We start from the raw sequence: 12,648 nt of genomic DNA, 5'->3' as shown, positions 1-12,648 counted from the left end.
CTACCTCCTCCTCCTCCTCCACCTCCTCCTCCTCCTCCTCTTCCTATTCCTCCTCCTCCTCTTCCTCCTCCTCCTTCACCTTCTCCTCCACTTCCTCCTCCTCTTCCTCCTCCACCTCCTCCTCTTCCTCCTCTACCTCCTCCTCTTCCTCCTCCTCCTTCACCTTCTCCTCTACCTCCTCCTCCTCTTCCTCTTCCTCCTCCTCTTCCTCCTCCTCCTCCTCCTCCTCCTCCTCTTCTTCCTATTCCTTCTCCTCCTCTTCCTCCTCCTCCTTCACCTTCTCCTCCACCTCCTCCTCCTCTTCCTCCTCCTCCTCCACTTCCTCCTCCTCCTCCTCTTCCTATTCCTCCTCCTCCTCCACTTCTTCCTCCTCTTCCTCCTCCTCCTTCACCTCCTCCACTACCTCCTCCTCCATTTCCTCCTCCTCCTCCTCCTCTTCCTCCTCCTCCTCCTCCTCTTCCTCCTCCTCCTCCTCCTCTTCCTCCTCCTCCTCCTCCTCTTCCCCCTCCTCCTCCTCTACTTCCTCCTCCTCCTCCTCCTCCTCCTCCTCCTCCTCCTCCTGCATTTGACCTTGACTTGGTTCTTGCCAGCCTTCTTACCTCCCTGAGCTGTGTTTTCCTGCTTTGTAAAATGGGGATTAGAAGTCTCCCTGACAGTCGCTGTTGTGAGAAACAGACAGGACAGCGTGGCCCGGTATCCTTGGTACTCAAGCCGCACACAAATATTAACTTGACATTACTCCGCAGTCCCCGGCAAATACTCTGTAGTATTCTTCCCACTTTCTGCTCTTTATAATACCTGCTGCCTGCATCCAGTCAGCCAGTGTTCCAAGTTTCTCCTGACAGTGTGGACTCAGTTTCCCTCCCTCCCACCCTCAGTTCATACTACCAGGCCCCAGGCCGGGGATGGTATGTTCACAAATTTCACCTCAGCCTGTGACTCATTTGTTCCCAAGCTTCACCTCTATCCCTGTGGCTCACTCCCAGTGCTTCAGAACCCACACTTAGAACCTCAGAGAAGATGGATCATGTCAGTAAAAAATTAGAACTTCAATGTATTTTTTTTTTTTTTTTTTTAGTAGCAAAGGAAGCATTAAGCTTTCCAAGCTTATGTCCTCACTTGATCTGTCCATATGTCAGATGGTCACATACCTTGTTTGGCTTGCAACATGCCCTGGGATGGGGTTTCCAGGCAACTGGCATCTCCATGTGTTTGACTTTGTCATGTTACAATTCCTGTGGTTCCCATTGCTTTGCTTCCTGCACTTGTATGTTGCCTGGCATTAACTAAATCAGTCCTGACAAAACAGAGGCGTGACGCTAGAACATTCCTGCTAAGAACCTGCAGTCTCGAGAAACTACTAATGACGTAATCATAACCTATCACAAGAGGCATAACAGCAGCACTTCTTATAATGACTTGTCATCGGCTCATCACACATGGCCTGACATGCACGGCAAGAGCCAACTGGCCAAGAATGCGACGTGAGACCCAGAGTTCTGTTTCCTACCGTAGAAAACAAACCTCGCCCCAAGAGCCTAGAGAAGTGGCTACTAAGTAGCAGCTACACACTTAGAATAACATTTGTAGGCCAGGCATGGAGGCTCACACTTGGTATCCCAGCATGTGGGAGACGAAAGCAGGTACAGATAGTCTATAGTCTGAGTCTGTCATGTGCTACAGAGAGACCCTGTTCCAAAATACTACTACTACTACTACTACTACTACTACTACTACTACTACTACAATAATAATAATAATAAAAGCAGGGAAGGCAAAAGGAATTGGGAATTTAGTTTAGTGCTAGGGCTCTGAGTTCCATCTGCAGCACTGAAAACAAAATATGTAAACACCAAGACACTCAAACTTGGCTACATGACTGAATGAAAGTGTCATTACTGCCCCCACTCCTCCTCCTCTTCTTCTTCCCCTCTCCTCCTCCTTTTAAGAGAGAGAGGGTTTAGACCAGAGTGGTCTTAAACTCACAGAGATCTGACTGTTTCTGTTTCCATATTAAGATGTGAACCACCTTGCCTAGCAAAATTGCATTATTTTCAAAATTGTTTCATTTTATTTTTATTATACCTCTGTGTGTTTATGTGTTGCTGTGTGCATCTGAGTGACCCGTAGAGGCCAGTAGAGGATGCTGGATCCCACAGAGCTAGAGTAACGAACTCCTTCTGTCATGTGGCTCCATGGGATTGAACTCAGGTTGTCAGGTTTGATGGCAAGTGCATTGACTGACTGAGCCATCTCATCAACTCTTAGGTGGTACATCTCAGCTTAGGAATTATGAACTCAGTCCTCCCTCCCCCCACCTCAGTGCTGGAGATCAAACCCAGGAGGTGGGCACACTCCCTGAACCGCCACTCTAAAACAATGTACACGCTTTCTTTTCCTATTTAGTATCAATAGGGGCTTTTTGCCTCTGTGACATAAGAAGGACGTTGTGAAATCAAGGCAGGATGTGTGTTAGCATCAAAATACCGATATCATTTCCTTGTTGGCCAATATGCATTCAGATCCTTCCTGTGTATCTATACTCATTCCAAATAAGTTAATAAAATAAATAAAGCATGGTTGATCATCTTATATTGTAAAATGTGAATTAGTAGAATGTATAATGTATATATTATAGCTATATATGTGTTATAAACTCGGATGAGAAATGACTTTTTATGTCTGTCTTGATTTTTTGAGACAGGGTTTCTCTGTGTAGCCCTGGCTGTCCTGAAACTCAGGCTGTAGACCAAACTGACAAGAAACTCAAAGGTCCATCTGCCTCTACCTTCTGAGTTCTGGGATTAAGGGCATGAGCCACCACTGCCTGGTGAGAAAAGACTTTTTTAGTATTTCCAAAAATAATGTTATGTGAGAAGGAGTCTTGTGCTCTGTCTCAGGCTGGCCTTGAACTTGAGGTGGTCCTGCTGCTTTGGCCTCCTGGGTGCTAGAATTATGAGTAAAGCATCACTTCATTTTCTAAAAATATTTTCTAATTGAAATATATATATATGCATATATATATATATACACATATATATGATGTACAGCATATTTTGAAATGAGAATACATTGTATCAGAGTTAATCTAATTAACATGTTTAGGCTGAAGAGAAGACTCGGTCAGTAAATTACTTCCTACCCAAGCATGAAGACCTGAGTTTGGATCCATAGTACATAAAAGAAAACACTGCGTGTGTGCTCTTATGCCCAGTGCTGTGCAAGTGAAAACAGACAGACCCCTAGAGCTCACTGGCCAGTCAGCCTAGCTGAACTATGAGTTTCAGGTTTAGTGAGACACTCTGTCTCCAAAAATAAGGTGGAGAACAATCAAAGATGACATTCAACATCGCCTTCTGTCCTGTGCTGCTCCTACACAGACACACACTCCTAGTATCACACCCATATTGACATATACATATCCCACATATACATATGACAGACACAAAATATGTGTGTTGCTTTGAATGTTGCATATTGCATGTTAATCGGCTCAATTATTTTTGTGTTTATTTGGGGGGAGGGTGAGTCTTCTTAAAAAATCTTTTTATTTTCATTTTTATTTATTTACTTATTTTTTATTTTTCGAGACAGGGTTTCTCTGTATAGTTCTGGCTGTCCTGGAACTCACTCTATAGACCAGGCTGGCCTCAAACTCAGAAATCCGCCTGCCTCTGCCTCCCAAGTGCTGGGATTAAAGGTGTGCACCACCACCGCCCAGCCTAAAAATCTCTTCTTAGTGATTTTCAAGTATGTAATGCATTATTAGTTATAGTTGCTATGTTGAATAGTAGATATCTTGAACTTATACCTCCTTGTCTTACTTAGGGTTTCATTGCTGTGAAGAGACACCATGACCAAGACAAGGCAAACATTTAATTGGGGCTGGCTTACAGTTCAGAGGTTTAGTCCATTTTCATCATGGTGAGAAACATGGCATTGTGCAAGCAGACATGGGGCTGGAAGAGCCAAGAGTTCTTCATCTTGATCCAAAGGCAGCCGAGAGGAGGCTCTCTTCTGCACTGGGCGGAACCTGAGCACTAAGAGACCTCAAAGCCTGCCTACACAATGACATAATTCCTCCAACAAGGCCACACCTACCAACAGTGCCACTTCCCATGGGCCAAGCATATTCAAACCACCACAGTCCTTTTTGAAATTCAAACCTTTAATTTTTTTCATTTGTTTGTTTGTCTTATAAGTGTGCATACTCATGTATGATGTGTATATGAGATGTGTATGAGCCACAGCTTGTGCATGTGGAGGTCAGAGGACAACTTGTGGGAGTTGGTTTTCTTTTTCCACCGTGTGGGTTCCAGGTCTTGAACTCAGGCTGTCAGGATTGGAGGCAAGTGCTTTTACCTGCTGAGCCATCTTGCTGGCCCTGAAATTTACACCCTTTGACTACCAACACCCAAACTTCTCCCAACTCCACCACAGCTCCCAATAACTGACATTTCCCTCTTTGATTAGGTAGGTTTGCCTTCTCACATTCCACACAGATATGAGATAAGGCTGTGCTTGACTTTCCATGCCTGGTTCATTCCCTCAGTATTGTCATTTTAGATAGATAGATAGATAGATAGATAGATAGATAGATAGATAGATAGATAGATGGCAAGATTGGCTAGAAGGATCTTGGTGAAAGCAAGGGAAATGTTTTGAGAAACCCAGAGCCACTTAGCACATGGGACAACCAGACTGAGAACACTTGGTAGATAAGTTCAAAGGCCCTCCCATGAGATCTGACTTTATGTTCATTCCTCAGCCTTCCCAGTGATTGAAAATGGCCAGCTGGAGTGTCCCCAAGGATACAAGAGACTGAACCTCAGCCACTGCCAAGGTAAGGCACCTCAGGGACATTTGGGACAATATTGTTATCTTCAACCCAGTTTTATTTACAGCAATACAGACAGCTCTCCACCCAGTTGTTGAAGTCCTCTGAAGATAAGTGGCCCCAAGTCCTTCTGACAGTGCCAACTCTAGGGCCACTTACCAACAGGAGGTCCGAGTTCATTATAGCTCCAAAATCAACAAAGTCACCACTCAGTCCCTCTCTCTGTCCTAAGGCCTGGCCCCTCTGTGGGCTCTAATGTGGGCATCCCTGCCTCAGCTGGCCCACAGATCTGCCAGCGAGGCTGTCAAGATGGGGGCAGGATTAGGCTTCATGGTCCACCTATCCTTGCCTCTTTGTCCCTGGCTAGGGCTGAGGCAGGTGAAAAGGAGACCCAGCCACCTAACTGTGCTCTGTTGGGGGGAGCCTAAAGAGGCTCCCACCACCTCATGGCGATCTCAGCTCTACTTTGGTGGGAAGCCCTCCTGTTCCTGGGCCACCAGCCTGAGAGGTGAGGGAATGTGTAGGGATTCAAATGGAAGTAAGGATGAATGAACCCAACCCCCCAACACCCCAAAGTCTGGGATCTCTCAGCATCAAGTAAGTCCTGATATTCTAAGATCCCTAGGGCCAGCCCCTGCCACTAGGGGCTTAAAACTGTACTAGAGGCCTCCCAGGCAGAGATAAATTGCTCCTGCCTTCTGGGATGGGTTTTTCCCCAGTATTAGCAGGCATGACCACGTCTCCCTACCCTGCTCCACTCAGCTCAACCCTGACTCTGGGTTGAGCTCTCATTTGCAGCATAAGAAGTTTGGGCACCAGGAAGAAGCCATTGTCTTTCTTGCATGAGGATGAACAGGAGCCTTTGCTGGTTATGGGAGGTCATGCAGCCTGCTTGTGGCAGGGGCACCTCTCATGTGCCTTCCTAACCTCCTGCTTGAGCCTACCCCTCTTCCCAGCCTTTCAGCACTGTCTCCCCATCCCCTTGCTTCCAGCTCCCTGAAGATGTGCCCTCAGGAGCCCTTGAAGAGAGCTAGCTGGAGGGAATTAGCTGCCTGTCTGCTACCCTCCAAGCCAGACAATCCTGTTTGCCTGATTCCCATGCCACTTGCCAGAGTCACCCAGAGCTGAGTTACTCTGGGCAAGTTACTCATCGAGCTTTTCTCTGACTGTAAAAAGAGGGCATAAGAAGCAGATGAAACTACCTATAAGGTTAAATGGGGTGTCACATTCAAATACCAAAAGAGTATCAAGCACACAGAAGGCACTCCATGGAGGTTAGCTTTCCAACCAAGATGGCTACTATGTGCCAGTTAGTGAAGTGGTATGTAATTTTTCTATTTAATAATTCTATTGGCACTGTTTTTTCAAAGATTTATTTATTTATTTTACATATATGAGTACGCTGAAGCTGTACAGATGGTTATGAGCCTTCATGTGGTTGTTGGGAATTGAATTTTAGGACCTCTGCTCACTCTGCTCATCCCCATTTGCTCTGGCTGGTCCCAGTCGGCCCCACTCACTCAGTCCCTGCTCGCTCTGGCCAAAGGTTTATTTATTATTATATATAAGTACACTGTTGCTGTCTTCAGATGCACCAGAAGAGAGCGTCAGATCTCATTACAGATGGTTGTGAGCCACCATGTGGTTGCTAGGATTTGAACTCAGAACCTTCAGAAGAGCACTCAGTGCTCTTACCTGTTCAACCATCTCACCAGCCCTCTATTGGCATTGTTGAGTGATTACTCTCTCAACACTGAATATGTGCAGCTCACTCCCAACCATCCAGCCTCAGTTGAATGGATATTCATTCCTCCACTCCCTGCAGATATCAATGAGTGCCTGACCTTGGGCCTGTGCAAGGACTCAGAGTGCGTGAACACCAGGGGCAGCTACCTGTGCACCTGCAGGCCTGGCCTCATGCTGGATCCGTCAAGGAGCCGCTGCGTATGTGAGTGATGGTGGGGTTGGGGTGAGAGACACCCACCAGGGGCACAGTCCAGACCGAGAGGCAAATATCCCTAGATCTCATGATCTTATGCCCAGAGTCAGGGTCTGCTATCGGCTTGGAGTTGGACCATCGTACAAAATTGATCTGTGTGTCCTGTTGGGACTGGAGGTTATAGCCCCACTTTCAACTTCTGGCTTCTCTTTTAAAACTTTTTTGTGATTCACGTTTTCTGGGTTTTGTTTTGTTTCTCTCTCTGATCATTTCTGTTCTGTTTGCTGTCTCACTGTCTTTGAAGCTGTGTGCTGCCACTTTGAAGTATCTGGGTGAGCCGTAGCTGCTAATTAATCTACTACCCAAGTTAGGAAACAGGTCACATGGCTGCTAAGTGATTTGTTTTTCTTTTTTAAATATGTATATGGATGTTTTGCTTGCATGCATGTCTGTGCACTGTGTGTCTGATGTCTCCAGAGGCCAGAAGACGGCATTAGCTCCCCTGAAACTGGAGTTATAGGTGTTTGTCAGCTGCCATGTGGGTGCTGGGATTCAGACCCTGGTCCTCTGGGAGAATAGCCAGTGCTCATAATCACTAAGACATCTCTCTAGCCCCTAGGCGACATTTTAAAAGGATCATTCATTTATCTATGGGAGAGTGGTGTTACTGCCCTATCCCAATGCCTTTACATCACTCCATGGCTCTTTTTGTATGTATCTCCATGGCCATGCATGCATACATATCATGAGTTGTGACCTTGCATAGTTAATGTGTGTACATTCCTTGTAAACCCTGGCAGCTCTGTTTCCAGGGACCTCTGTGGTTTCCAGATGAGAGAAGGACCCAGGCTACCAGGCCCTTCCTCACACCCCAGACAGTAGAGCTGACACCACAGCCCATGTGGGGCTTTTCTTAGGAAAGAATGTCTGACCAGGACAGAAGAAAACCAGTCCCCAAAGAGCTCTGGAACAAGGCCACCTCTAGCTCACAGAGAACTCTGGCTGGCCACAAAATGCCTGCTACTGGATCTGGGAAGGCCATAGGAGGAGCCAGACTATGCTGCCACCCAGAGGTAGTGGCCTGAAGAAAGGTCTGGATCTGACATCTCTAGGGATGGGAGACAGTGAGAACCCGGAGAGTAGGAGGATGGGGGGGAACACATTTGTTTGTAGTGGCAATGATATGTAATCAAGTCCCCAAGGACCTTATTTCCTTTTCCAGGCCACTTAAGGATCATTTATTGGGCTGGGCATAGTGGTGCAAGCCTTTAACCCCAGAACTCTGGAAACAGAGGCTAGTCTTGTCTGGAGTGATTTCAAGGCCAGCCAAAGCTCCATAGCAAAGTCTTGTCTTGAAAAACAAAACAAGTTTCTTCATCAGTGAGTTTGCTTATCATCCGACATTAAAGTGCCTGGAAAACATTCAGATAAAGGAATATGGAGAGAAGCAGGGGACTGTCTTTATTTTCTCTCCCTCCCCAGGGCTCCTCTCTCCCCTTCCTCCAAGGGTTCATTCTCCTGCAGATGGAGAAGGCAAGTTAGTGACTTCCTGCCTACTAGTGTAGTAATGAGGTCTCTGAAGGCTGGTCCAGCTTCCTGATATTCAGTCCTGGGATTCAAAGGCATAGAGCCTGTCCCCACAGTCATCCAAGGGAAGTGCCCACTGAAGGCAGAGACTGCTCCTGAGGATACAGGGCTCCGGGACTGATGGATGTGTGCTTAGTTCCTGACCTTTGTTAGGGTCCTGCAATGCTTGTGGGGCTTGCTCGATTTAATCTCCATGACCCTGTGAAGAAGACTTCTGTCTTAGTCAGTGTTCGATTGCTGACAAGGGACACCATGCCCACAGCAGTCCACTCTTATAAAGGAAAAGATTTAACTGGGGCTGGTTTATAGTTTCAGAGGTGCAGTCCATTATCATCATAGTGGGAAGCATGGCAGTGTGCCTGCAGACATGGTGCTGGCGAAGGAGCCTTGAATTCTACATCCTGATCTGCAGGCAGCAGGGAGAGGCTGCCACACTCAGCATGGCTTGAGCATACATGAGACCTCAAAGCCCACCTCTACAGTGACATACTTCCTTCAATAAGTCCACACCCACTCCAACAAGGCCACTCCTCCTAATAGTGTCACTCTTTATGAGCCAACCAGTATAGGGCTTACTTCTTTAAATGCCTGTCCCTGTCCCAATCACTGGGACCAAGGGTATGACCTTCAGTCCTTCAGTCAGGAAGTGTCCCAAGGGAGGGGGAGGGGTGAGCGGTGCCTGTAGAGGACCAGAGCTCTTTTCTACAGCGTTGGCACATGTACCAGGCAGACCCAAGTGCCTGCAGTCCCTGGCATAGTGCCAACATTACTCTGTAGGTAGAGAAGTTGGGCCCAGGGAGATGTGTACCTCAGCTCAGCAGGAAGCACTGAATTGACCAGGACTCCTCAGAATCATTAATTCTCAACTTTAACTGTTGCTTCCTTCGCCCTACTCTGCCCTCTGACAGTGTGATTAGTTCTCTAAAGATTTAAGACTCTTTTCAGACTGGTTGTCTATATCTTTTCCCACTGAAACAATAAGCAAGAGATTATTTTTTCAATTTTCCCTTGCTTTTGTACCCACAGGATTCGTGGACTCAGTGGGGTTTTTGTTTTTGTCTCATGTCTATGTGTCTATGTGTCTATATATGCGTCTGTGGGTCTATGTGTAGTGCTAGCAATGAAATCCAGGACTTTAGGCATGCTGGGCAAGGACTCTACCAGTGAGTTACATATCCGGCTCCAGATTTGGTACTCAGCTGTTTAACTAAGTGAGCCATGCATCCCATCAATTCAACTTGAATTATTAAGCAACCATATACACTATACACATGGATGACTCCAAGTGACAATGACGACCCAAACAAGGTCCCTGTCCTCAAAGCTCTGTGGCAAGCCTCTGGTTCTCACCTCATCCAGTCTTTGAAGGGGGGCTTCCTGTGGATCTCAGAGCACACTGCTCATCCGGAAGCACACACAACCAACCGATGTCTTTATTAGACACTCTGAAGGCAGCAGGTAGAGACAAGCAACTGCATTCCCAGGTCTTGCTCTCACACTTCCTACATGAACCTAGCACCTCGTCAGGTAGACGTGGTGGGGACATGTGGGAGCTTCCACTGCAGCCATGCCTGCTGAAGTTCTTGTGAGCACCTGAACCTCCAGGTTAAGACCTGAGCCAGGCTAGTCCCCATGCCTGTGGCTGACCACACCTCTGTCCATGGCCTAATATACTTACTTGCCCATTCCCACATGCCTTGTCTGTTGCAGCGGACAAGGCTGTCTCCATGCAACAGGGACTATGCTATCGGTCATTGGAGTCTGCTACCTGCACCCTGCCTTTGGTACAACGGATCACCAAGCAGATATGCTGCTGTAGCCGTGTGGGCAAAGCCTGGGGCAGCAAGTGTGAACAGTGCCCCCTGCCTGGCACAGGTAACCCTACCCTGAGCCCAGCCCTGGCCATCAGAATACTTCCTCGAAGTCAGTATCTACTTCCTCAGCCTGGGTAAGCCCCTTCAAGCGGGAAATACCTTCTGGACTCCAGATATGGGACTCTCCCTGCAGCCACAATTTCTTATTCCCTTGAGGGAAGGAAGAGGGCCCCGGTCTCTTAAAGGAATGACATGGCCCAGTTAATCTTCTGTTGGTTTTTTTTAGAAGCCTTCAGGGAGATCTGCCCTGCTGGCCATGGCTACACCTACTCAAGCTCAGACATCCGCCTGTCTATGAGGAAAGCTGAGGAAGAGGAACTGGCTAGCCCCTTAAGGGAACAGACACGACAGAGCAGTGGACCCCTACCTGGACAAGCAGAGAGGCAACCACTCAGGGCAGCCACCGCCACCTGGATTGAGACTGAGACCCTCCCTGACAAAGGTATCTGAGCTGGGGGAGATACCTCAGGTTCTTCCTTTTCTTATCAGGTCCTCACCCTGGGCCACAGGTTCAGAACAGTAACTCCAACTCAGTTGCCTAAGGCTCAGGATGTGTGGGCTAGAAAGAGCTCGTGTTTGAGGCCTCTAACCAGTGCTCCAGAAGAAAAAAAAGCAGCATCATGCCTGGGTCACCCAGCACAGGAGACAGGGAAGGGAATAGGACCAAGAAAACTAGGAGATTGCCAAGAATCTGGGACACAGAAGTGAGGACCAAACTCAGTAGCCATGGATGCGGGACACTAGTCCAGTCAGAGGCAACTCATTCCTTTCCTAGAACTTCTCCCTTAGTCCACGGCCCAGGGCAGAGAGGATGGTGGGTAACCCATGTGAGCAGGGCCACAGGAGGGAGGAGGTCTGTTACGGATCTGATGGGGGTGGTGGGTGGGGATGGGGACTCCTGTCATTGGACACCTGGAAGGAATGCAGGGGACTTCCTTTCTCCAACTGAGAGGTGAGTGGGGGCTACCTATAAGGCTCTCCAGCCTGGGGTTTCTGGGGTGGTCAGTCCTAAAAGGGAGTTGACAGGCTGAGGCAGGTCAAAAGAGTTGCACTCTGGGTGTTGCTCATCTTGCTGGGGATGTAGGGAGGAGGGAAGGCCGCTGCCTCCCCTCCTGGAGCTCATCTTGTCTTCTTTTCCCAGGTGACTCTTGGGCTATTCAGGTGAGTGATCCTTCCCACCATGGAGCTGGATTAGGGTAACTGGAGAAAGAAAGAGATGCCAGGCAGAGTCTCAAGAGGGCAGAAGAGGAAAAGGATGAACCGGATATGGGATATTACAAAGTTGAATCAGGGACCCGTTTGACTGTTAGTTAGTCCTGGCTGTCACTCAAACCTGAGCACTGTGAATGAAAGCTAAAGCTGGTCCTGAGTCTGGCATGTTCTCTGGGCTTGTTTAACATATGCCCTCTGGGAGGAGCTCATGGGAAAGCGGAAGCATAGCTGTGAGTCTCTCAAACCATTTCACCGAGGAGAAAGCAGCTGGCCTTCTTCCCTGGTCCCGGAATGCCCGTGAGCATCCAAGACTGAGCATCTCCGAGCTCCTCCAGAAGACTGAATCTGCTTTCTCTTTCTCCAGTCTGCTGGTTCTCGCTCATCTCCTGCTAAGCTGTCTCCATGCACTTCTTTTCCAGCAACCTTGCTTTCCTGCTTAAGAATTATGTGCTGAGCTGGGCGGTGGTGGCACACGCCTTTAATCCCAGCACTTGGGAGGCAGAGGCAGGCGGATTTCTGAGTTTGAGGCCAGCCTGGTCTACAGAGTGAGTTCCAGGACAGCTAGGGTGACACAGAGAAACCCTGTCTTGGAAAAACCAAAACCAAAAAAAAAAAAAGACGTGCTGAAACCGAGTGTGGTGCCTCACATCTTTAATCCCAGTACTTGGGAGGCAGAGGCATGCAGATCTCTGAGTTAGAGTCCAGCCTGGTCTACAGAGTGAGTTCCAGGACAGCCAGGGCTACACAGAGAAACCCCGTCTCAGAAACAAAACAAAACAAATCAAAAAGCAAACAAACAAACAAACGAAAAGACGCAGTACTGTCCCAGGTCAAAGCCTCTGCTATGTGTCTTCACAGTCCCATCAATGTCCCAGGGCCTTTCTGCCCTCTGCATTTCCCTTTGCTTCTTGTGCCCCATCTGTCTATATCCATAGCTGTGGTGAGCAACATCAAGTGTAGCTATGGCTCCTGGCTTTGACACACTGGCTTTGTGGTCCAGGATGGTCTAGTTAATCTCTGTTGCTCCATCTGTAACAGGAGGATCGTAGCTTTGATACGTGCTAATGTTCTGCTGTGCTGCCAACACTAAGCTAGCTGGTACAGGACACACATTTAACTGCTGTAACTGATAAGGAAGTGGTGCTGATCAGTTAAGATCGGGGAATGAAAATGCCTAGAGACATACACTCCAGCAGAAA

The 12,648-nt window shown here is 47.9% G+C and overlaps 1 protein-coding gene across 1 annotated transcript in view; it reads left to right on the top strand.

Moving 5' to 3' along the window:
* Ltbp2 (latent transforming growth factor beta binding protein 2) overlaps positions 1-12,648 on the top strand; it is a 94,223-nt gene that overhangs the window by 56,515 nt on the left and 25,060 nt on the right. Inside the window, exons 9-13 of the mRNA XM_031356737.1 lie at positions 4,769-4,843; positions 6,663-6,785; positions 10,074-10,238; positions 10,464-10,679; positions 11,379-11,398. Of these exons, the coding sequence (XP_031212597.1) occupies positions 4,769-4,843; positions 6,663-6,785; positions 10,074-10,238; positions 10,464-10,679; positions 11,379-11,398 (599 nt within the window). The remainder of the gene's footprint in view (positions 1-4,768; positions 4,844-6,662; positions 6,786-10,073; positions 10,239-10,463; positions 10,680-11,378; positions 11,399-12,648) is intronic.

This window comes from Mastomys coucha, unplaced genomic scaffold (assembly GCF_008632895.1).
Source record: "Mastomys coucha isolate ucsf_1 unplaced genomic scaffold, UCSF_Mcou_1 pScaffold6, whole genome shotgun sequence".
Lineage (NCBI taxonomy): Eukaryota > Metazoa > Chordata > Mammalia > Rodentia > Muridae > Mastomys > Mastomys coucha.
Note: the sequence above shows the minus strand (reverse complement) of the source record. Positions and strands in the feature narration are given on the sequence as shown.